At 39.9% G+C, this 24,358-nt stretch overlaps 1 protein-coding gene across 1 annotated transcript; it reads left to right on the top strand.

The window, feature by feature from the left end:
• Nucleotides 1–1,087: 1,087 nt before the first annotated feature.
• On the top strand, nt 1,088–23,930 carry LOC136438172 (medium-chain acyl-CoA ligase ACSF2, mitochondrial-like). The gene is made up of 18 exons (XM_066432903.1): nt 1,088–3,520; nt 4,492–4,620; nt 5,359–5,418; nt 5,718–5,848; nt 7,029–7,076; nt 7,464–7,581; nt 8,179–8,274; nt 10,046–10,185; nt 10,531–10,628; nt 11,263–11,339; nt 11,794–11,898; nt 13,827–13,975; nt 16,202–16,256; nt 17,900–17,989; nt 19,141–19,193; nt 20,031–20,091; nt 20,611–20,682; nt 23,623–23,930. Exons 1-18 carry the CDS (start codon nt 3,326–3,328, stop codon nt 23,686–23,688), a joined length of 1,743 nt encoding a protein of 580 aa, XP_066289000.1. The 5' UTR covers nt 1,088–3,325; the 3' UTR covers nt 23,689–23,930.
• Nucleotides 23,931–24,358: the final 428 nt, after the last annotated feature.

The following is a 24,358-nucleotide window of genomic DNA, read 5'->3' as shown; positions in this document are numbered from 1 at the left end:
ATTTCATTATTTGAGTTCATCACAGATAATGTGAAAGGGAGGGCAAAATAGGTGCTTAACATTTACAAGTTGCCCTCTCACACACTTAAGACATCAACATCAACTGTTACAATATATCAACTTAGCACACATTATATACATCATTGGCATACATCATATATTATGCAATAAGCATGATCCAAATATCATACGTGAAGCAAGGGGTCAATGCGGTCTTATGGCCAGACAAGAGCTGCAGAGGTGGTCCATATGCGTGGAAAATCCAGACTGCAATATGAATTAAAATGGCTTTATGTGGCTTTCACAGCTTTGTACGAAAATATCCGACTGATAAACAGCTCTAGCCCCAATGCCACAAAGACAAGAGTCTAACTCGCCCCAGATTGTGACAAGCTGAGGGATGTATGTGTGGCTGAACACTGAAGTCTTAGATCTGACAGGAGTGAGCAGATAAGATCTAAGACTCCTTGTGGGAATAGTGGGAAAGGAAACATATTTCTCCACAACTGGACTACAAATAACACTGTATCAGATACCTCATGTCTACACGTAAGTAGCAACAGCCGTAATGTTGCTAGTCTCTCCTTGTAGGTTGGGTGGCTGGCCTGAGGTCCTAAATTGAATTAATTGCCCGGCGTTGCACCCCTTCAACTACAAACATAAGCTCCCCTGACTGGGGACCACAAAGGAGAGCAATATTCTAAATTAAAACATGTTACACAAGTTACCTGCCATAGTTATATTCAATTGTTCTGTGACTGATAAAAATGCAAAGTAGGTCACGTGCTAGGCTTTGTTACAACATCCCATGGTCTAATTTGGGTTTGGGCCTTACTGGGTCTCCCCCCGAGAGTATGAGGCCATACACTTCTACCTAATAGGAGCTCAGAATTCTTTACCACTATGATAATCCTTCCAAAAAAACAAACATGCGTATTGTTCAATCGCTACCCTTTCTGAAGTCTTTTAGCAGTCGACAGGTGCTCCGCCAGGGGGCGCCTTAGAAAGGGACTTTGACCTGGTGCGTTAGTTCACCTGCGGTTGCGGGGCGAAGGTCGCCAGAGATCCCGTGACTATTTAATGTCACCAACTTAAACAGGTTTAAAGCTTATCACCTTTGATACTACATTTTTGCCACCCTTCAACTCGTTGAACCGTGAGTTTGCGAAAGCTGCATGCCAATTGTTATTGTTTCTGTGCAAAATTCTTCCCTTGTGGCGGCGACTGTGAACAAAGGTTTTCATTACCTTCGCCGGGAATGTATGCATTCGCGGTAAAGTTATGTTATCGGTTACGCCAGCTGTAAAGTGGGTCCGTATGTATGTCGAGATCATAAGTCGAGAGAACTTTGACGGATCTTGCTGATTTTTGGTAGGTAAGTGGCGGTTGTGGGAACGAAGGTCAAGTTCGAAAATGGTTAACCTGGCGTTTTCCTAAAGTGCTCCAGTGGACTTTTTTTGTTAGTGTGTTTGTATGTAGACAACATAACTCGACGTATTGATGATGGATCTGCATGATTTTTGGTGGGTACGTAGAAATTGTGAAAACGAAGCTCATGGGTCACCTGGCATTTTCCTGCGGTACTGCAGTGGGCTGTTTATGTATGCGTATTTGTTTGTTGACAGGATAACTCGAGAAGCTGTTGATGGTTCTGCATGATATTTAGTGAATAGGTAGATTTATCAAAGGGGAAGGTCAAGTTCGATGATGGGCCTCCTAGCGGGTACTTTGGATACTGCAGTGTAGCTTCAAAGTTTGAGGTCGAATTTTCTGCAAGTGCTACGGTCATGATTTTTGTGTGGTAGATAGTCCATGCCACATGAAGTAAGTTGTGCATGTTTGGGCCCTCTAGCGGCTTGTTTGGAGCTGCAGCGGGTGTTTTTAATTTATTTGTTTTGACCTTTGGACATGAATAACTAGACATATGGTCAACGGATCGTCTTGATTTATGGTATGTACATAGCTCGATTAATGATTTACATAATTGGATATTCATAATGCAAATCAGGAGCTAATTTGCATAATTAGCAAGGAAAGTTTATAAATCTGCTGCCTTTCAAAATAGGACTCTCAAACATGTGACATATATAGCTGAAAAAGAGAGATGTATCGATAGAAAACCAATAATGCTAATAGCTACCTATTTTGCATAATTAATGAGAAAATACTTATTGAAAATACCACAATAGCAAATGATTGGAATTTCATTCTTGTATCATTAGGAAGCTAAGTAAAGGTGAACAATATCAGACAAAAATCATGCATGACAAGGCCTCATTAACATAATTTATAAGGAAATGTCTACAATTCCCTTTCAATTTGCTATTTTTAAGTCTATATATTCAGGTTAAATTGCACTGACAGATGACCTAGTTAACCGGAGCAGGCTCCCTGTGAGACGTCCCTGGAGGACACATGTGATACTTTACTTGCCTGGTGCAGGGCTCTGTTTTGGCGTCAGGGATGTCACACGGGCATTTAAACACAGCAGTCTTACGATCTAACGCTCTCCCTGATGGAAGGTATAGGTTTGATAAAAACTGATTGATATGTCAACTATGAAAATAAGGGCATAATTGAAGCAAATACATTGCCAACAAATTGCCTTATTTTCTGTAGTAAAGATAAAAGTTATGATACCAATTAAGCAAAAATATTCTTACAGTGATGATTTTTATAACTCTTGGGAGAACTCGTGTAGGTATAGGTATGGGTTTGTTTTAAACTTTGGAAGAGAATACTAGTAACTCAAGAAGGTGATTTGTAGGGATGTACATAGTTTGAGTGATGATTTACATGATCGTATAAGAATCATGCAAATCAGGATCTGTGACATGAAAAAGTATACAAACATGACATGTAACTGAGAAAGAGAGGAATATTGATAGATATCAATTATGCAAACGAATACCTAATTTGCATAATTTATGACAAAATACTATAATTCCAGAGTGGTAAATGATGGGATTTCATTCTTGTGGCGTTTGGGTGATAATCAAATGTGGACGTTATCAGACATAAATCATGATGGCCTCATTTACATAATATATGAGGAAATGCTACAATGGCCCTCTTTTCTAAGATTTTACTTTAATGCTGTGTTTTGTGTAGAGAAAAGGATCACTTGAAATTCATGCAATCGAGGACCTTATTTACATACTGAGTGATAAGCATTCACACGAAAAGGCTAACATCAGTCGGCGAAGGTATGAGGTCGTGGAACTCTAGTTCCAGATTAACACCGAAGGCAATGCACGGAAGTGTTGCGTCAACAAACGTCCGCACAATGTGGGTCGATGTTTACCCTTTGACCTGCCTTTAAGTTATGGGAGCAGACTTTATTCAGTCTTTCTCAGCTAAAATGGAGACGAGTTATTACCGTCGTCCGGCTGACCAGCCGTTCCTGGACGACACGTTTGGTCAGTTGCTGGACCAGGCGGCTGTCCGCTGGCCGGACAGAGAGGCATACGTCTTCCGTCCAGCCGGGAGGAGGGTCACCTTTGCCGAGCTGAAGGAACAGGTAGGTCTGTAACAGTACTTGGATCACTGCATAAAGTCCGATCTTTAAGCATGCACGAAAGCTTTTTCACATAGGTCCCATTCTGGCAGTCTTAACTTGAGTAAAGCATTAACGCAAGCTTTCAGCTGTGCTTAAAAGTGTAATTTCATGTAGTGGATGGATATCATGACAGGTCTTCCGTGGTTAGGTCTTATACTATCCTATAAGAATCAATTGAGTTTTGGGGACTCTGGCATGTATGGTTATGGTAATATGTAGAAGTGAGAATTTAAAGTATATATCATGCAAATTAGGCGATTTTCATATATACTAAAAACATTGATTGCTCAAGGTATATGGTGTTCTTTCACTCTTGCATTTACATTAGTGCGAGTCCAGAGTTATTATGAGAGTGACTCGATCACAGCAGCCTCTTACATAATTCACAGGAAACATACGAAGACTTAGACTTCTGAAAGGGGCAGCGATTGCAAATGTACATATTCATATTCTAAGCTATATGATTAGAAAGCACTGAAAGTGTCCAGACTGTTTGTCTTGTGACCTACTCTGAATTTGTTATCGCCTGGTCACAGTTGGACAAACAGTCATGTGACAGGCTAGGCAGGTGACTTGAGTACATACTTACTGGCGTTATTTAAACATGTAGGCCAACAACTCAAACAGTGCGATTGTTTCGCGTTATGCAATCAACAGGCAGACGAAAGGAAAGGCTGATTAAAAAGAAAAAGAGAACTACTGTAAAAAAAATGTGCAAAACGCAGGACAAGTCATACAAGACAGGCCAGAGCCACACTGTGATTGGAGGTTATGATGTCTGGTCATTGCAGGCAATATGCATCTAACGGAAATGATGCAGAAAAAGAAAATTACACGTAAAAACGTTTCACTGTTTAGGGATACAATGTGATACCAACACCATGAACTGATACGTCAAATGACCTATTTGCACTTCATTTTCCTCCCGCAAGGTGGACCAGCTAGCAACCGGGCTTTTGGCCTTGGGAACCAAACGAGGGGACAAGATCGGATGGATAGTCGACAACAGACTGGAATGGGTCCTGTTGTACTTTGCCGTGGCGAAAGTGGGGGCAATTTCGGTATGTTATCGACCTGATATGGCATATAAACTAAGATGGAAACCTTGTCTATTGGGCGTCAGAAGAATGGCGTCTGAGACACAACGATTTACCGGTTTCGACCTTTTATTCAAAAGCCTTCATCAGAATGGAAGATGGAAACCTCGAATTGAGTAACTTTCCGCTTTTTGTGTCTGATGCCTTCCTTATGATAAACTCCGCGTGGACTTTTCTATATTGACCTATTGCCTACTATTGAATCATATAAGCAGACACTGAATTTAGAGTTTTTACTATGTCTAATCAAGTACTTAAGTAACAATAACAATAACGCCAACAGTAACACAAACAAACAGACGGACGGACGGACGGACGGACTTACAGGCAGACGCCCCGAAAAGGCTGTGACGGTGGTGACAAATTCTGGCAAACAATACAATCGGAATTTGCTGACTTCACCGCCTCTACGAAGATCAAACACACACACGCACAAAAACTCACATACTAGTTCTCACACACACGCACACACACACACACACACACACACACACACACACACACACACACACACACACACACACACACACACACACACACACACATATACATACATACACCAAATACAAATGAATTAACTGAAACACACTCAATGGCTCTACATTTGCTGATTATTTTTATTCTGGGAAAATATACATGCAACTTTATGCAATGAAATAAATTAGACTCCTTGATAGTGTTATAATGTGTTAATCGGCACAGGTACCACTGGAAAACATGTTTGATTGGAGTTCAGAGGTTGCCGTCTACATGATAAACAAGGTACACAGTTCTCTTCTACTGTTTTCACATTAGTTTTTTGTTTCGTTTGGTGTATAGCAATTGCATTCCCTTGTATGATAGTCTTTTAAAGTGTTAGATAAATCATCATGCAAACACGAAATGTTTCCCACTATAAAACACAAATGCCTGAATGCAGATAGTTGGACAACCCTGTTTAGTTGACGTTCGGACCTTAATCTAAACCCCTGTACTTGTACCTGAATTTTCTTTAGGTACACAGCCCTACTCAGCATGGCTTTAAACACACTGTTGAAATGCAAAGTAATGTTTATTTTAAGGTTCAGTTGAAGACTTTAGTGCTACAAGACAGTGACGATGGCGATGTCTACAGTAAGAACCCCCTGCAGTCCCTGGTAGAGATCGCACCAGAGCTGGAGACATGTCAGCCCGACCGACTGAAGAACCCAAAGTACCATCTTCACCTTTATTTAAGATTTTGGGTACAGCTACTTAAAAGACGTGGACTAATGTTTTACTTAGCCACGCTAACTTGGTTATCATTATCAATATTATTTGTTCGTCATATGGATAACATCCGCATGTGCATCAAATTTTGTTTGCTTAAAAAAACACAGTTGGCGACCATACTGTAAATCGCACAAATGAGCATACGTTTAATTTACGCTGTAATAGATATCGGAAAATGGATACTAATAGCGGAGAGTGCCTGTCTCGTATCGAAATCTGTTTTGCCGTGTGCATAAATACAACTTAGCTAAATAATGTATATTGATCCCAAAGCGAAGTCTTCCGAAATCAAAGTAAAAAGTGTGAGCCATGTTCTGGGTGCTCAGTTTGTTCAACCATCCACTTATTTGTCATATTGAGGGCAGCAATTTTGCCAAAATTGTCTTCTTTTTTTCCTTTTTTTATGTTCATTCATTTATTTTCCGTGAACAAAACTATAAACATATATGGAAAACTAAAGATATATTTATTTATTTCGTACACTCGCATTAGTTTTTGGATTCCCCGGCGAGAGAGCATGTCATTCATATAATCAAACCAGTACGGCATTGTTGTTGTGAAAAACGACAAATGTATGTGCTATGAAGAGATAGAAAAAGTATGATTGGATGCAAATGTACCGTATAACAAAATACATGATTGGATACAAATGCACCGAAACAAGAACAACCGCGTCGGAAAGTATATGAGCACATTGAGACAAGTCATTATATTTACATAAAAAATTAACTGGAAACAAATCTACAATGCATTGCCAGCCAATGTCTATGCAACTCCTATGCATATATCAGCTTCGTGAAGGTGATTCTGTTTTCGGTGTTCCTGTTTGTCTGTGTTTCCGCAATTATATCCACATGCCAGTTACGTTTGCACCGCAGAGTAACATTATGTGAAGGTCAATTGTCCCAGAATCTGTGATCAATCACGCTGGTGGTGACAGCATCATGTGTGGCCAGTCATCCCGTATTATGGGGTCCATGGAAGAGTTTACAAGTGTTTGGTCTACCTGTCAGTATTTGCACGTGTTTGTGTTTTCGCATAATTTGACCAGCACAACAGTCAGTGACTAAGGTATCAATTTGCACGTTTTAAAATATTGTTACGTGACTCCTGTACCGCAGGTTGCCCTTTCTAGAGACCGTGATCGCAATTAGTGAAAGAAAATACAGGTATGTGACACGTTTCTAATTTGCTTTCTCTTGCTTTACCTATATATCTATATCAATATCTATATCTACCTATCTATCTTTCTAATTTCTATCCATATATCGAAATGTATAGATAAATCTCTCTCTTTCTTTATATATATTTTTTGTTGCTGCTACTGTTGTTTATCTTGGAAAATATCATGTTTAGTTAAGTGATAAGTAAAAAAGTTCACACATTGCTTGCAATCTTAGGTTTAAATTCATTGTCTTAGTTCTGCGACCTAATTTTTGTCTAATTCAATAGAGATAAGGTAAGTCCAATTTGTTTGTTGAAAATTACAGTTTAACTTTGATCTACAGAGAAAGTAAATTGTTGCGACCTTATGTTTTTATCTTCCTTGGTTTCAGCGGATGCTACATGTTTGACGACGTCCAACATATGGGTGGGGACGAGGAGTATCGAAGACTTGAAAGCATGCAAGCTGAGCTCAGTTCCAAAGATCCTGGTCTTCTCTTCTGTACATCAGTGAGTTGTAAACATTAAACCTGGTCTTCAAGCCCTAGAAGCACATTACATTATCGAATATGTTGCTGTTAGTCAGATAAGAGGGACAATGTCTGTTGTAGATCATATAGACGAGCGTCTACCTATAGCTCTTGTTTCCACATTCACTAAAAGCTTGTGATACATGGCATTGATGCCATGTGAATAATAACGGTTTTATGTCTTAAATGCACATCTTCAATTCTATTTTCGAACATAGTTATTCAGAGCATAAATTTCAGTAACTGTATCTGTATCTGTATCTATATAGACGGCATAACCACCATTCGGCGTAACACACCAGCTTCGCAGGCACGCGCCGCGGGAGCAGCTGGTTATTAGTATATATAATATATATAATATTATATAATATACATTCTGCACCTCATTCCAATGAGTAAACACTTTTTTAATCAAAGTACGGTATACGTGTCCTAAAGTCTAAACATTAAATTCCGAAGTGTCATTCTCTTGTAACTTTGCAATAAATGAATCGTTGGATATACTTAAATACTTTTTTCGGTTAATCAAAAACAATCCACTGAAGTAAAGGAATTCTACTCAAATTTTCGCTCACAGGGCAGCACAGGGACGCCAAAGTTCGTTCAGCACTGTTCCTACGCCCTTGTGAACTCCTGTGGGGAGTTCTTTAGGATGACCGGTATAGACAAGCAGGTAAGCGTTGTTATAATTATTTCCTTGAAAGATGAAGGTATTGTTTTGTGTGTATGTATGTATATGTATATATGTGATATCTCTACGGCACTGGGAGTAACCCCCGCCCGCTCAGACAGCTTAGTCCGCTCGGGGTGTGTTTACGGCCTTGGATTAGATTACGTCGGCGGCGGCGAAGTAGGGTGGCAGCGTAAGTAGGGTGTAGCGGAAGAAGTGTGACTATAGGTCTCTTTCCTTCTTTATTGAAGTCAGTCAGACAGAAGTAGTCTTATAGCATATGTAGGAGTCAGCTTTTTTTGCTGCACACAATTTATTACACAGCGACTTTTGCCTCATAGAAGACGGTAAAGTCTAACTAAAGAGAGAAAATGCATGTCCTTAGAGATGTGGGGTCAGATACAAATACAGTCTATCTTGACTTTTTAAAACAATCTACCGTGTATTACGGTGTACAACAAATGTTACTGATATCAAGGACATTATATAGAATGTCCTTGCTGATATGAATATTCCATTCTATGCATTTACCCATAGCATTTTATTTTCTTTCAAAATCTCTATGGTTCAAGTCGCAATGCTGACAGCTTTGTTGTTCTGTAGGGGAACAACGTTTTCCTGTTTCAAAAGACAATGTGTATTGGTGTATACTATGAGAATGTATACAAGGTTTAGTGCAGGCAGTCATGTACGGTACCGTGTGCGTACAACAAATTGTTCACGTTCTTTGTGTGTTCTTATGTTCCGATTATGTATTTCTCATGGCATTTCCACTCTCAACAGTTCTTTCCAAAAGTTTTACTACAATATAGACCCCCTTGACTGGTCAGACCAAGGAGGTTCTTGAATGAATGCTGTGGCCACCCTGTCTGTGCTGTCTGCCCTCTATGCATAAATCAAGATAATTGCAGATAATGAGTTCGTGAGCGGGTGTGAAAACAATTACTCTATTGAGAGATATGCGGCTGTCAGATTGATGGATGGGGTAGGAAGACCAAACTCTGAAAAATTGAGGGTTTTAGACCAAGGACATTATATAATGTCCTTGTTTAGACTTAAAAGCCTGAGATAGGTTCGTAGCTATGGCACACAAAGTTGTAATTGGGCGTAAACAAAGCCTAAGGAGTTACTTTCTTTCAAAGTCTTTCCGAAAAATCGATTTCATCTTACAATATTTAGATACTGGCTGATAAAGTTATGGTCACCCCCCCAAAATGATCCAAAACAACAAAATTATTAATATTTCTCTAAACCTGAGCAGTTTGCTAATTTTCCGGGAAGACCTCCTTGTAGCAACTGACTATCACTACATCCTGTAAAAAATTCTATATTCCAGGATCTTCGCAGCAACCTTGCCAGGTCAGTTATTGTAAAAATGATAACGATCCTATATTTATGAATTATGAAAATACCATGAATCTATTTCCAGTATCTTATTCATAGTTAGAAGGAGAGGTACCAAGGCAAAGTTTCCTCCAATTTTCAAACTTATTGGCCTTACGGCACTGGAGATATGGCGGTTTGTATCCACCCTACCGTTCACTCTACTTCAGGTCTTAACCAGGCTTGGTCAAGTCTTATCTCAGTAGAGCGTGTGTGTGTGTATGCGTTTCCTGATATTTGGGTAGATAAGACTGCGAATGGATTTGAATTGAATTGTCTACAGAAGATTTTTAAATGATGACTACTACTTGTCTAGTGCCTCCAACCCCCAAAACATGGCGGTCGCTAAATCATGTCACAAGCCCGTCATGTAATAGTCTCTGTTTTTCAGCCCACGTGCCTTTTCCCCTCGCCTGCCGAAAGTGGCTTCTGGGATGTGCACCAGCCTATCGTTTTCGGCAACAAGATGGTTTTTCCCAGTCCGGGGAAGGCGACAGTTATAGATTTGCTGTCCACCATTCAGGAAGAGAGGTACTTGGTGACGTTTTTTAAATGATTTTCTGCTAAATGAAGATATGAGGAAAAAGAAGAACGCTGACATTTGAGACGTGCGTCTTTTATCTCCAAGCACATGTTGGAAGGCAAACACTAACGTTTTTACAGTTTCCTGCGACTTTTAGATTCTCAGAAGGCCGTATGTAACAGAGACTACGAGATTTTACCTCTCAACATTTGTTAGGAGATTAGAATCCTTAGAGATATCGATATATTGACGTTCGTTAATCAGCTATATTGATGATAAGCGTATTCACGCATAACCATGTATGTAGGTGAACTGATTTCGTCGGTGATTTAGAATAATTTTCTCATCTACAGATGTGGTGCCGTGGCAGCGCTTTTGGTCATCAAACAATTCCACGAGCTCTTGCATCATCCGCAACTGAAGGACTACGATCTTTCCTCTTTGGAGTTGAGTATGTTCTTTTGCCTACTTTATCTTGATATCTCCATGAAAAAAACCCAGATTACATTCTATTTAGCGTTTGTGTGTCTGTCAGTCAACAAGATAGGCTGGATGGATTGGTTTCATATTTGTTGTGTTTTTTGGTTGTGACAAAGACTGGAAATGATTTGGGACTACTGGCGGCTTGTCTACGTGTTGCAGCTGAACCGGTTTTGATATCTCATGTTCTGGACACGATTTTTCGTTGAGATTAATGAATTTCCTTTAGGCTACTTTGATGAAGACCAATATATCGGTATGTCAATGCCGACGGAAATGAATAGGTAACGTTAGCTGTAGTTAGAGACGTGCTCTCGGATTGGACGAAATCAGAGGCCTGTGTTTGAGGACAGACACACACTGGGGATGTTAAAGAACCAACCACACATAAGGGACCCTTCCCGTTGTCAGTGGATGAAAACCTATCATTATCTCTTGACGTAGCTAGCGCGCGTACAGTAGAGCACGAACTGGTATGTCATGTACAGGCGGGTGAACGATTATGCGAGAAAAAACACACACAATAAAGACAAGAACATTTGTACCCCTGGGACCATTTTAGTTTAATTATCTGCGATTTTCATGTCCTTTATATTGTATTTCAGTTCATGTTGGAGGTAATGTGGTACATGAGAGTTTGGTTCAACTATCGGCGCAGCTTCTCCCAAAGGTGAAAATCCTGGTAAGAAAAAATGTACTTGCATTGTTGCGTTTAGATGTAGTATTCCACTATAAACGGAACCATCTATATGTATGGTACAATGTTTTTACAACTTAGATTACGGCGTTAATGATTGTTGTATGTCACTTGGTCATCGATTCAAGTGTGTTAAAGAGTATCATTATGATACGGATGGTTATATGTGATTTTCTTGAAGACGGTGATGTTTTTAAGCGATTCTCAGTCACTATTCGTTCTTAAACTTCTGTAGAACATTATGATAGGCTAGCAACTTAGCAAATTCTTCATGATTTGTAACACATTTATTTTGCTACATATGCATGGCTTCTGTTTGTTTTATGATTGCACATTATCATTAATTGTTGTTAAATTAGGTTGCCGGTACGAATTTGCAATACATTTTTATTGGTATCTCAAATCATGCGGAAAAACATTTCCGTTATATATTACACAGAACCTCTATGCCATGACAGAAGTGATCTGTGTGTCAACTGTCACTCCAGACATGACGCTAGAAGCCGCAAGCACGACAGTTGGTAAAATATTTCCAGAGATCGAGGTGGGTTAAACGCGATGCTTGTTTATGGTGAAACAGAGGGAACGGCAGTAAAATTCCCCGCTATACTGTAGCGCCAGCTCTCATCACTTCACCTGTTACCATAAGACCGCCACCTTGAAAAATGGCAACATGGCTTGCCCACGAGACGTCGCCAAAAATTGCGGGGAATTTTAAAAAAAATCTACTAACTTCAGTATCAGTAATCCCTGACGTACGCACACTTCAAATATTTATCCTCAAGACATTCTTAAGAAGGCGTCGATGACTGAAATGGCACGAAATGGAACGAAATGGAACGAAAAGGAACGAAATGGAACGAAATGGAACGAAATGGAACGAAATGGAACGAAATGGAACGAAATGGAACGAACTAAAACATATGTAACATTATGAAATGAAATAACAGTAGATAGCGAAATATAAGGAACGTTGTAATATTCACAGTAGACGGGAACAGAAAGCAAATACATAATATAACGTGATTTATTTCTTGAATCTTTTCAATAATAGTAAATAAAAGTTTTTCCCGCGTTTATGTGGCTAGATTCTTCTCTAAAAATGGGAGCGCCGCGTGCAGAAGATCCACCGCTCTTCCTTTGTATTTACCAACGATCTGCAAATGAACTGCTGAAAATAGCAGGGAAAACAAGCAAACCGAACTGAGTATCGAAGTAAGGACTAGATTATACAGAAGTTGGTGGTAACATTGCATCTCATAATTCACCAAGAGGGCATGAGGCAATCGTAATTCTATTATTTATACAGCGTGTTTGCGTGTTGCAGATGGAGCCCCGCATGCAAATGAATCGCCAACGTTGCCAGCGCATCGGAACTGTGCACGTGTGCGTGCTACCGACAGGTTGAATCAAACTCCGACTTCCAAGTTTTATTGACATACGGTTTTAGTCCATAACTAGTACGTAGCATATGCATATCTCCGCAACAACGATTTTTATACAACCAATTGTTCGGCTGGTTGGCTGTCGGAGAATGGACCCCTCCGTTAATGATATGCAAATGCAGCTTTGCGCTGCGTCACCAATGTAAAATTTCACACTCCATTCAATCACGGACGTGGACTGAGAACTACCTCTGGAGACATTTCTGCTTCCTTGTTCACGACAGAACAAAGGGAGAGTGTGAACGAGCAGGACATGTATTTCTCAGTTCACACAACACGCAAACACGCTGTATAAATAATGAAATTATGCTTGCCTCATGCCCTCTTGGTGAATTATGAGATGCAATGTTACCACCAACTTCTGTATAATCTAGTCCTTACTTCGATACTCCGTTTGCTGGTTTTCCCTACTATTTGCAGCAGTTCATTTGCAGATAGTTGGTAAAATCAACGAAGAGCGGCGCTCCCATTTTCAGGGAAGAATCTAGCCACACAAACGCGGCAAAATCGTTGTATTGAATATAATCAAATAGATTCAAGAAATAAAACACGTTATATTATGTATTTGCTTCCTGTTCCGGTCTACTGTGAATGTTACAACGTTCCTTGCATTTCGCTATCTACTGGTATTTCATTTCATAATGTTACATATGTTTTAGTTCGTTCCATTTCGTTCCATTTCGTTCCATTTCGTTCCATTTCGTTCCATTTCGTTCCATTTCGTTCCATTTCGTTCCATTTCGTTCCATTTCGTTCCATTTCGTCCATTTCGCACTTTCGGGGGACCGCATTTTATGTTGCGATCTTGGAGTACCCGACGGAAATATGAGAGTTGGCGTTATCTGATATAGCACAGTGGGCTTCCCAATGCTTTAAAAATCCGAAAACAGTACATTTTAAAGCTCAATTTGTTTTGTTCGTTTTCCCCTGCTCTTCATTATATTCCATTTTACAATAACCGGAAGGTATTCGATGCAGTCAAGGGTTTGGACTTACCTCGTTTTTTATCCTTTCTTTGTGAGAAAAGGTAAAGCTGGTGGACAAAAGTGGAGATACTGTCCCACTCGGGCAGGACGGAGAGGTGTGGGTCAAAGGTTATTCAGTGTTCCAGGGGTACTGTGCGGACGAGGACACCAACAGAAATATACTGTCGGCTGACGGGTGGTGCAATACAGGGTATTGACTTGAATTGCCTTCATAGTAAAATGATCGCAGTCTATCTTTCATCTGCATTCAAAAGAGAAAGCTCTTGGAGCAGAGGGTGGTGTAAGGTCGAGCATGCGGGCGTATAGCTGCTTTTGTTGAAACCCAAGCGGGCCTTTTTGTCGGAAACTTTAGAAGATATAGCTTACGCAGGAGTTGATGTGTTTTTGCCATATCGGCAGCTTAGTTGATAATTAACAGAATGAGAGGCTTGTCATGCCTACTCCCAAACCATCCCAACCTCTAGCCGCAGACTGCCGAATCTCTCCTGACTAATCCCCGACCGAATGCAGACCCTCTCACGAATTGAAATGGACATATTCAGCGACTTTTAAAAGAGGGGTCATTTTCGTTTTTAATTGAAATAATCCATTTTATTATGTTGTTAACATCACCGAGAGATAAAATTTGGACCATGGCTAGAATCAATACTGCTTTCAGTGTTCTTCTTTGTTTTTGGTCGTGTGAAGGTCGGGGGTGATTCGCCCACGTTCCGATAGTAGTCACTTGGTTGAGAATTAGTTAGCAGAGATTTGTCTACGGCATTGGGGTGAGTTATAGGTAGGTTGGAAACTAGTTGGGAGTAAGTCAGTAGTGTTTCTGGCGTGAATAAGGTTCTAATTTACTGCTGACTCACTCCCGAATACCAGCCGAACACTAGCCGACCGCGCCAAACACCAGCCGTACACCAGCCGACCCATTTCAGGCTCCGTCCAGAAGCTCAGGTTACACATAGCCGAACATGGCCTCCCGACTCTCCCCCGACCATGGTTAGAGTGATTCGGCAGTGATTCGGGAGCTAGGTCGGCTGGCGTTCGGCTGAGTCGGCTGGCGTTCGGCTGTGTTGGTTGGTGTTCGGCAGCGCCAGCCGAATGTTTTGAAAATTTCAAAACATTCGGCTCTGGACGAAGGGTCTGATATGTGTCGGCTGGTGTTCGGCGCGGTCGGCTAGTGCTCGGCTGATATTCGGGATTGAGTCAGCAGTAAAATCAGAACCTTAACCACGCCAGAAACACTACTGACTCACTCCCAACTAGTTTCCAACCTACCCATAACTCACCCCAAGGCCGTAGACAAAACTCTGCAAACTAATTCTCAACCAAGTGACTACTATCGGAAAGTGGGCGAATCACCCCCGACCTTCACACGACCAAAAACAAAGAAGAACACTAAAAGCAGTATTAAAGCTAGCCATGATCCGAAGTCAATCTCTCGGTTATGTTAGCAACATAATAGAATGGATTATTTTAATTAGAAACGAAAATGACCCCTCTTTTGAAAGTCGCTGAATATGTCCATTTCAATTCGTGAGAGGGTCTGCAATCGGTCGAGATTAGTCAGGAGAGATTCGGCAGTCTGCGGCTAGAGGTTGGGATGGTTGGGAGTAGGCTAGAAAGCATTCGGGGCCCATTCGGGAGTAACTCGCGTACTGGTTAGGAGATGATCGGCGCATCTTCGGCGCATCTTCGGCGCCAAAGATAGGCGTGGCCCAAAAACTGGTCAGACTGCTCCCGAACTTCAGGCGACCTGAGTCGGCTAGCGTTCGGGAGCCATGTTCGGCTATGTGTAACCTGGGCTAGAGCCGAATGTTTTGAAATTTTCAAAAAATTCGGCTGGCGCAGCCGAACACCCGCCGACTTAGCCAAACGCCACCCGACTCAGCCGAACGCCAGCCGACCAAGCTCCCGCATCACTCCCGAATCACTCTAACCATGGTCGGGGGAGAGTCGGGAGGCCATGTTCGGCTATGTGTAACCGGGGCTTCAGCTCCACTTAAGGAGCTCAAAGCTCCTTACACACAGCCCCGAGTTGTGTGTATATCAGGCCACAGACTTTCAAACATGCAAATTAAGTGAAAGGCAGTAGCTGTTGGACAGCGGGGGATGGACTTTAGGACAACAGTGGGCTGTTGAAAACATGCATGCAGTTTCCTGTATCCGTTCATTTTCACTGTGATCAGACAAAAGTATTTAGCGAAGATATGAGGTAGGGGAAATTTAGTGTAAGTATGTTCATTATCCACACAAGCACTTTCATGCTTTTTCTTTCAAAATTGATATCAGAGAGACCCGGAAGGGTTTGTGTGAAAAATAATAAAGCTAACTTTTGTAGGACGATAAAAAAAGACACAATTTGTATAGGAATGTTGACTTGCATGTGGAGTGCAAAATGACTTGATTTTGGTTATAAATATTTCAGGGATATTGGTAGACTTGGTAAAGATGGCTTACTAAGGATCGTCGGGAGATCAAAGGTGTGTCATACGTTTACTTGATAGGATACTATAATGCTCAGACTTGACTAAAATCTATTAGAGAAGACTTAATGTTAAAAGTTGTTGAAATGCAATGATTCATGAAAATAGATATTTACCAACCCATGCACACATGTATCAACCTTCTTTCGACCGTATGGGGTCCGTTTAGACCCCAGACGTGTCTCATGCAATGTGTGCTATATCAACAGTTTTTGTCGGAGAAAAAATTCCTTCTATATGTTTGTTTCTGTACATGTCTTACAACTTCTTTGAAATTTTACCGGGATTGGCCTATTTTTGTGGGAGTTATATTTTAAAGTTTGCTAATGATATTGCATTGATTATTACATGATATGAAAGAAATTCCTGTGAAATAAGAGAAATGCGTTATTATTTCTATCAAAGCAACAATTATTGTTGCGTAGAAATGTATGATACCGACTTTTTTTAGAATAGATGTAGCATTTTGGTATAAAATGTGATTTGTACTAATTTAGTATAAATCATGATAATGAGACAAATGAATATTGATTTTGTACACTTAAAACATATCATAATATCATTAATAGATTATTTGAACAATATATCAACATAAATCACAACAATAGCCAACAGAAAATATCTTTGTGATGAAAATGACGAGGGTATAATTATGTGTTTAGGTAGGAGATCCTGGTGCAGAATTAGAGAAAAATTCTTAATTTATCACATAAATTCTAATATTCCTTATTCGATAACCTCCTTATGCTATCTGAATACTTTTGGAAGCGATATTATTGTTAAGTGAAATGATGAGGCACTAAAACTGTTGAAATAAGGGAAGTATTGTAGATTCTTAAAGCAAAATGCGGGTTCTCCTCAACTTCTGCATAGATTATGATAATAAGGATTGATTATTGACACCAGAACTTGACAAAATATTATTAATAGATTATCGAAACAGTATATGTACAGTAATTAGAAAAAGATTCTCCAGATATATGTCTAGGGGGCAAAGCAAAATGGGGTCCGTTTGGACCCCATACGACCAGATTCGTCGCCAAAATGTGTTGGTCGTATGAGGGTTAAGGTAGGCTTATATAATTTCTATTCGGGGGTCCTTACAAAATAATGGGCATACCTCTCTTGACAATTGACAACAAATTATTCATACCACAAAATAATTTATACGCATTGTGTTTTTATTTTGCTTTTTTCAAGAATGAAATTTACAACAAAGGATTTTGGACCATTTAACAATCATTTAGCTGTCAGTTGAATTCGCAAACTAATATGACTGTGAACCAAAACAAGAAGGGTTATAAGTAAGATACATTCAGATATGGAATATTTTGTTAAGGCATGATTAAATTTTAAGTAAGATTGAATTTCTATAAAATCTATTGTAGAATCATATTTGTATATTAGTACAATTTATAATATTGTATAATTCATATTATATTTCTTGCACCGTTGCTTTAAAGAAGAAAACATAGAAAAAACATCTATCACAAGTAATGAGGGGTATGCGTCCCGACTCCTTATTTATAACCTTTTGCACAAGACACCCGTTCACTTCTGTATGAATGCTGAGACTAGATAACAACAACAAAATGTTAATATTCAGGCAATCATATATGTCATCTGATGATATTTTGCAGGATGTTATTTTGAAGGATGATGAGAATGTCTATCCGGTGTTGCTTGAACGTGTCTTTTATGAGATGTGTGACAAAATCAGAATCGTCAAGGTGAGTGTCTCTGGAGTAGCCTGTGATACAAAATCTTGCGCTGTCAGGGTCTGGTTGGGCCGCCTTGGCTTGCAACTGTTCACCTCAAAACCGGAAAATAATTCAGAAATGGGAAGCATCAATAAGATTCATAAGTAGAAAAAACAGTCCAATAGAGGTTCATGATTCTCTGTCACTATGGAAACCATTCATCACCAAGGTAGCAGTAGGTTCTCAGTCTGGTCCATTTTACAACATATACATAAATCAACAGGATTATGATGTTCTCAATTCTTCTGACGCCATCAAGCTTCTAGGAGGCTGACCAGCAGAAGGGGTGCTCTAGGGGTTATTCAGTCAGACTAGGTCATTTTTGGTGTTGCGTTGGGGTAGGGTGGCAGTATGTTTGGTCCAGAACCCAGAGGTCCTGTGTTTGATTCCTCTGACATGCCCCTGTTGACGCTGTAGCCTTCGAAAATGCAATTCAGACGAATTTCCTCCCTGCAACCGGGTGAAAATGAGTTGCTAGCTTCTTTTTAGGACGTTACATGCAGGTCCCGTGTTCGAAGAGAGCCACAATTAGAGCAGTTAGAATTGTAACCATAGAGAAGAGGTCCGCTCCGATGTAAGTGGAGCAAACGTCCATTACTATTTTGTAAAAACATGGTATGGGGCGGTTTACTGGGCATGCAATACAAACAGACGTTTCCTTGCCGAGAGGTGGAGACATACTGTGAACGGTCAATCATTGTACGTTAGCCTCATAACTACATATGGTGTCATTCTTGGGACAGCCTATTCAGGAAATCCTGAAACAACAAATGATAATTGTGACTACACCGCATTGTGGATACAATGTACCTGCGGTTATCAAAAGTGACTACAGCTCAGTATGGATACTATGTATCTATGCTAGTTAAGTAAAGTGTACCTTTTTTTGACATTAAGAAGATGTGCCATGATCATGATCACTAGGTAAAAAAGAAGAATTCTAACTTCTTTTTCGAACTAGCGGTAATTACAGATTTTGCTTACAGAACTGTGACGCTGTATGTTTTCAAATCATCAAAACTTCTATAACGTGTGCATTTCTACATGCTGTACATTATACCTACAAATTAGTTGAATATTAATGTAAGTGTTTTAAGGCATGGTATTGGCTATCTTTACAGGCTATCGGAGTACCACATGAATCTCTTGTGGAGGAGATCTGCATCTGCATCATGTAAGTACTCTTTCAATGTTTTTTACACTGCAATCGTGCATTACATTTAAGAACAGTGCATGAAAGCAGCGTTACACCGTGTAAGTAGAAAGTTGGCATTAACCTTTGTATCTTAAGAGCAACTACCTTTCCCTATTTAATGACTAATAAACTGACGGACGTACCGACTAATAAGTATCTAATACCAGCTCAAAAAAGGACAAGAAATAGATATGCCTTTAAGTATCAAGCTTTTCAAACTAGGATTGATTTGTTCAAAAATTCGTAATTTCCTAGAACGATCGTTTAGTGGAACTCGTTGCAACCAAGTACCGTGGAAGCATCCTCATTAGACAGCTTTAAACAATGCATGCAGTTAGATATGCGAAGGTTAGACGTGACAGGTCGTTCGGCGTGATATAACCAGCTGCTGCTGCGCCGCTTGCCTGCGAAGCTGGTGTGTTACGCCGAATGGCGGTTATACCGGTTATATATATGCAGATACAGAATGAGGTGGCAACTGATGAGTGACCTTACGGCGGCCAAAATTGGTCCGATTGGTCATTGGTCGCTGAATGACTGCCAAGGTTGCCCATGGGCTGTGAATCACCAGTCAATGATCGCTCTAGTTGATCTACTCACGACAACTGAGCTGGTTTCAAACGGTCACTCAAAGGTGGCCGAGAGAAGTGATCTATCGTTGAGTGCTCAGTGGTGTCTCACTAGCAGCTCAGACAACCTTGTTGACAAAGAAGCGCATCAGCGTTTTTATCTAATTGATAAAGAATTGTACTTTTTTCTTCATGCAATTGTCTCCATCCTGTAGAAAGGTGACTTAAGTTTTTCTTCGTAATACAGCTTAAAGGATGGCGAAACTACCACAGAGGAAGAGATGCGAGAGATGGCCTCAAACTTTGGGGTGAGCGCATGCAGTAGCCTCAATTCTTTATTCTAATTTCCACTACACTTCATTTCGAACAATTAAACTGCACTTTGTTCTATGATGTTCTATTTGTGATGATCAAGTTAGGTGAAAAAGGGAGGTGCATCGTAAAAATGCTTTTGAACTAAGCCCAGAACAACGTACCCTAACCACTTCTTTTTACTAAAATGACCGAACGGGATCCAAACTGATCCCATTATGTTTTGTTCAGTTATATCTTCTTTTTCCTTTTTTAGATAAACAATGAACATACTTTGCTTTGTCAATATAAGCGGAATATTTGACACATCTAGGTGTGAATGATTCTTGCTCCGTTCAACATATACACCTGGGGACCAAACGGACCCCTTTGGGGTGCTCGGGGGTTAAAGGTAATATGCGTACAATCAAACAGAAAATTGTGTGCAAAATATGGCAACAGTGACTTTTGAATGCACATGTACAATGGTTTTAGATGGCGATTTTTCTTACCGATATGATTTTTATCCTCAACAGTTGACAGGAGCATTTGAACCCGGATACTACCTCTTCATGGATGACTTTCCCATGACGAAAAGTGAACGCAAGGTAGGTTCTAAGTTACTAGTCTAAAAGTAGACAACCAAAGGTCACTTACAATTGATTCATCTACTTTCAATCTATCATCTACTATTCACACTACCAAACTGGAAACTGCCTTTTCACCCCTTTGACCGTGGTGAATGTGAGGGTTTAATGGTAAATGATGGTGAATTTGGGTGAACAGAAGTGAAGCAGATTGGCATTGTTCCCATGTTAATGTGGAGTGGTGAATGTTAAATTTGCGCCTGCGTGACAAATGAGAAAAACGTGGTGAATTTGAGTGAAACCAATTATTATTGCAATTTGCAAATACAAAGGCGGTTCCATCCTTGCAAGTACATGTACGTCATTATGTGCGTTGTTTCAAGGGCTGAACAAATGGATCTCCAATGAACTCGATCGGGCACTGGGCTTTGGTTGTGAAATATGAGTCTGAATCTTTTCCAGATCGAAATAGTAATAACAGTTTATTCAGGTAATACTGTAAACAGCTCAATAATTCATAACGTTAACTTTCTTCTCTCAAAACAGAAAAACAATGAATGAATAACAAAATAGCAAGAGACTCAGAAGTCAATTCGTTCAATTACCAAGTTTGGAATTTTCATAACTTTGTAAATCTTCCACTTACTTGGAGATTTCCATTTTGTCCTGTTTTATTTATGTCCACCGGCCAAATCAAGTGATTCTATTTCTGTTGCTTGAATCAAGGAGGTTACTAGTATGTATATAGACTATGATAACCTCCTTGTTTGAATTGAGCATTACTGAGCCATTCAAAAAGGTGTGATTGCAATGTGCATTTGCATACAGGAACAATAGGGATTGTAGTCTGTCAGCCTGCATAAGAATATGAATACATTATGGTTTCTCAAAAATTGGTGGACGTTTGTGGTGGGGATTCCCAATGTGTATTGACGATTTCAAACTTCACTGCAAGGTTGAGGGGTAACTTAGGCTACAATACAGCTAGCTTATATGCATGGTCCGTACTTGAATCCAAAGACATCGGCGATAAATGACTATTTCAAATAAATGGCCAATTCAAAAGATAATAAACTTCACCAGTGACAGATTGCTCCCTACTCTCCAAGCAGAGGAGGGGTTCAGGTAGGTTTTTGATGTGTTTTTAGGCGTTTTTGTCGGGCTTTCTACTTTGACATATTTTTGTGTGGGTTGGCTATACAAAAAAAAAAAAGACAACTTCGAAAGTAGAAAGCCCGACAAAAACGCCTAAAAACACATCAAAAACCTGCCAGAACCCCTCCTCTGCTTGGAGAGTAATTGCTCCCGACCACTCCACCATTCTCTATAGCATTCACAGAATCAATTCTAGATTAAATGGACAGTCACTATTCTCCAAGTTTAACCTGGCCACTACTACCCCCCCCCCTCGACCAAAACCTCTGCTTGGAGAGTAGACAGTCACTGCATTTGTAACAACTTCTACCAGAGGTGTTAATTTCAGCGGAGGGAAATGCGGTGAATTTCCATTGTTTTCTGGTGCAATGTAAACAGTTCATAATTCATCACGACTGTGTTTACTTAGTACAGGAAATGTGATAATTGCTCCAAATTCACCCACTTGCAAAGTAAACAAGAAACGGCTAAGAACAATGAAATCACACCATTTTACACATTTTCACCAATATTCCCTCTGTACAAGGGTGAAAAGGCAGTTTAGAGTTTGGTAGTGTCATTATACTATGTAAATATTGCCTTCTTTCTTCATAAGACCTGCAAATATTCTGGAACAACTTCGAAATATCTTTTTTTACCTCAACTGTTATGTTTGCTTTATTCTTTAGCATTCTACACAAATATGTCACTATGGACGACACTTGTGTTCAAATTATCATTGTCTGATTACCATTTTGTTTAGCTTGTGACTACCCCAAAACTGTTTAGCGTTAGTTAAGATTCTAGCCACACATACCACGATGCCATTGACTAGGGCATCACCATATAGACCTTGGGCTACACAGTTGTGCAAGCAATACAGAAGGGGGCTTGTCCACTGGTAGTGGTGCGTTTCTCGTTTTCGTATGTGCCGATCGCGACTGCTCAGCGAAAATATATTATTTTGTATGGCCGGGCGAGGTTTCAATCATTCTGAATGATCATTCTCTGTTACATCTAACGTAACATGACCGATTAACGTCTGATTTATTCAAAACGTATTTATCTTAAAACCGCGCGGACAGAGCCAAATTTCAAACCCATGGGCAGAAATATCAGCTCTTCTAAAAAGAAAATGTATGGTCTGTAAGTTTTTCTCCGCCTGTTTAACGCCGTGCGAGCATGTATTTATACTGAGGTACATGATGAAGAATTGGGCTAGGGTAACCTATTATCTTTCACTTCTGAATCTTTTCCCTTCTAGCGCTATGCTTGAAGAACATAGACCAGAAAAAAATGCACAGTAACTGTCCAAAGTAGTCTGCAGACAAATGATAGTAAAATCACTACGTCTGTCCGGCCACTTGCTTAACGCGATGGAAAAAAACAATGTTTATCTGTAAATTTCCCCCATATGCGCGGCACGTGGCGTTCACGTGGTAAACGCATGGCCATTATGTTTTGCTGTGCAAAAATTAAAGAGATGGCTAAGGATCATACTTATGATGTTCTCTATTGCTCATGAGATCAGGCTTTGGCATAATACACCGCGACATGTGGACATGAGCCAAACCGGACGTAAATAGGTTCTGCACGTAAATAGGTCATGTTACGTTAGTTGGGTACACTACTGATTATTTGCTACCCTTCATTTCAAAATATTTCTTTTGTAGATCTTTTTCCCCCAACTTCAACCCCCGATGACATATTTGTTTTGTCTCCACGTGCGAAATCCAGTTTGTGTGTCATCAATTACGTCAAAATTAAATCAAAGCAATTCCTGCAGTTTTATCATGCACTCCACACTATTCCTATATTTTCTTTCAGATTGATCTAAGAGCACTGAAGCAGAAAGCCATAAGAGAACTGGGCCTGTCAACAGAGGAAACGTGAACACCTACAGTAGCAGTATCGTCATGGAAACTCTGTGAACAAACTTAGCGTTAGAAGTTCACAGAATGTACACGTCTTAAACAAGACAAAAGTTCACCATAATAATCTCTCGCTGCCTTATCCCTACATTGTGATTTGTGTAATTTTATTCTACTGATTTTTAGAAGAGATCTCCTTGAAATCGCAGGATGCAGCTGTTGCTTGCTATTGTAAAAATGTATGAATAAAATTGAAATATAAGATATATGTTATATTTATTTCATCTATATCGTAATTGTTTGAAGCAATGGATATTGGATTTTATTGCTGATCTTAAAGACAAAAAAAGCATTACTGTGTTTGACCATATCTAGACGGTGTGTGTGTGTGTGTGTGTGTGTGTGTGTGTGTGTGTGTGTGTGTGTGTGTGTGTGTAAAAGTGCCCGGCGCCAACTTTCATGTCGCATAACTGGCGAACGACGTGTGCCAGGACTACCGAACTTGCTAACATTTCATAGAGCTTAGTTGCAAACAATTTATGATAAGAATATAAGTAAATTTATGAAGTATCATTTTCATGATGAAAAGACAACGGGTTTCTGACAGTCATATTTTAGAAATTTTACTCCGGTTTAAACCTATCTAGCCAGGGGGTGGCTAAAAGTGCCCATGCCAAATTTGACGTCCTATA

This window comes from Branchiostoma lanceolatum, chromosome 7 (genome assembly GCF_035083965.1).
Source record: "Branchiostoma lanceolatum isolate klBraLanc5 chromosome 7, klBraLanc5.hap2, whole genome shotgun sequence".
Lineage (NCBI taxonomy): Eukaryota > Metazoa > Chordata > Leptocardii > Amphioxiformes > Branchiostomatidae > Branchiostoma > Branchiostoma lanceolatum.
This window is presented reverse-complemented; position numbering and strand designations above follow the sequence as displayed.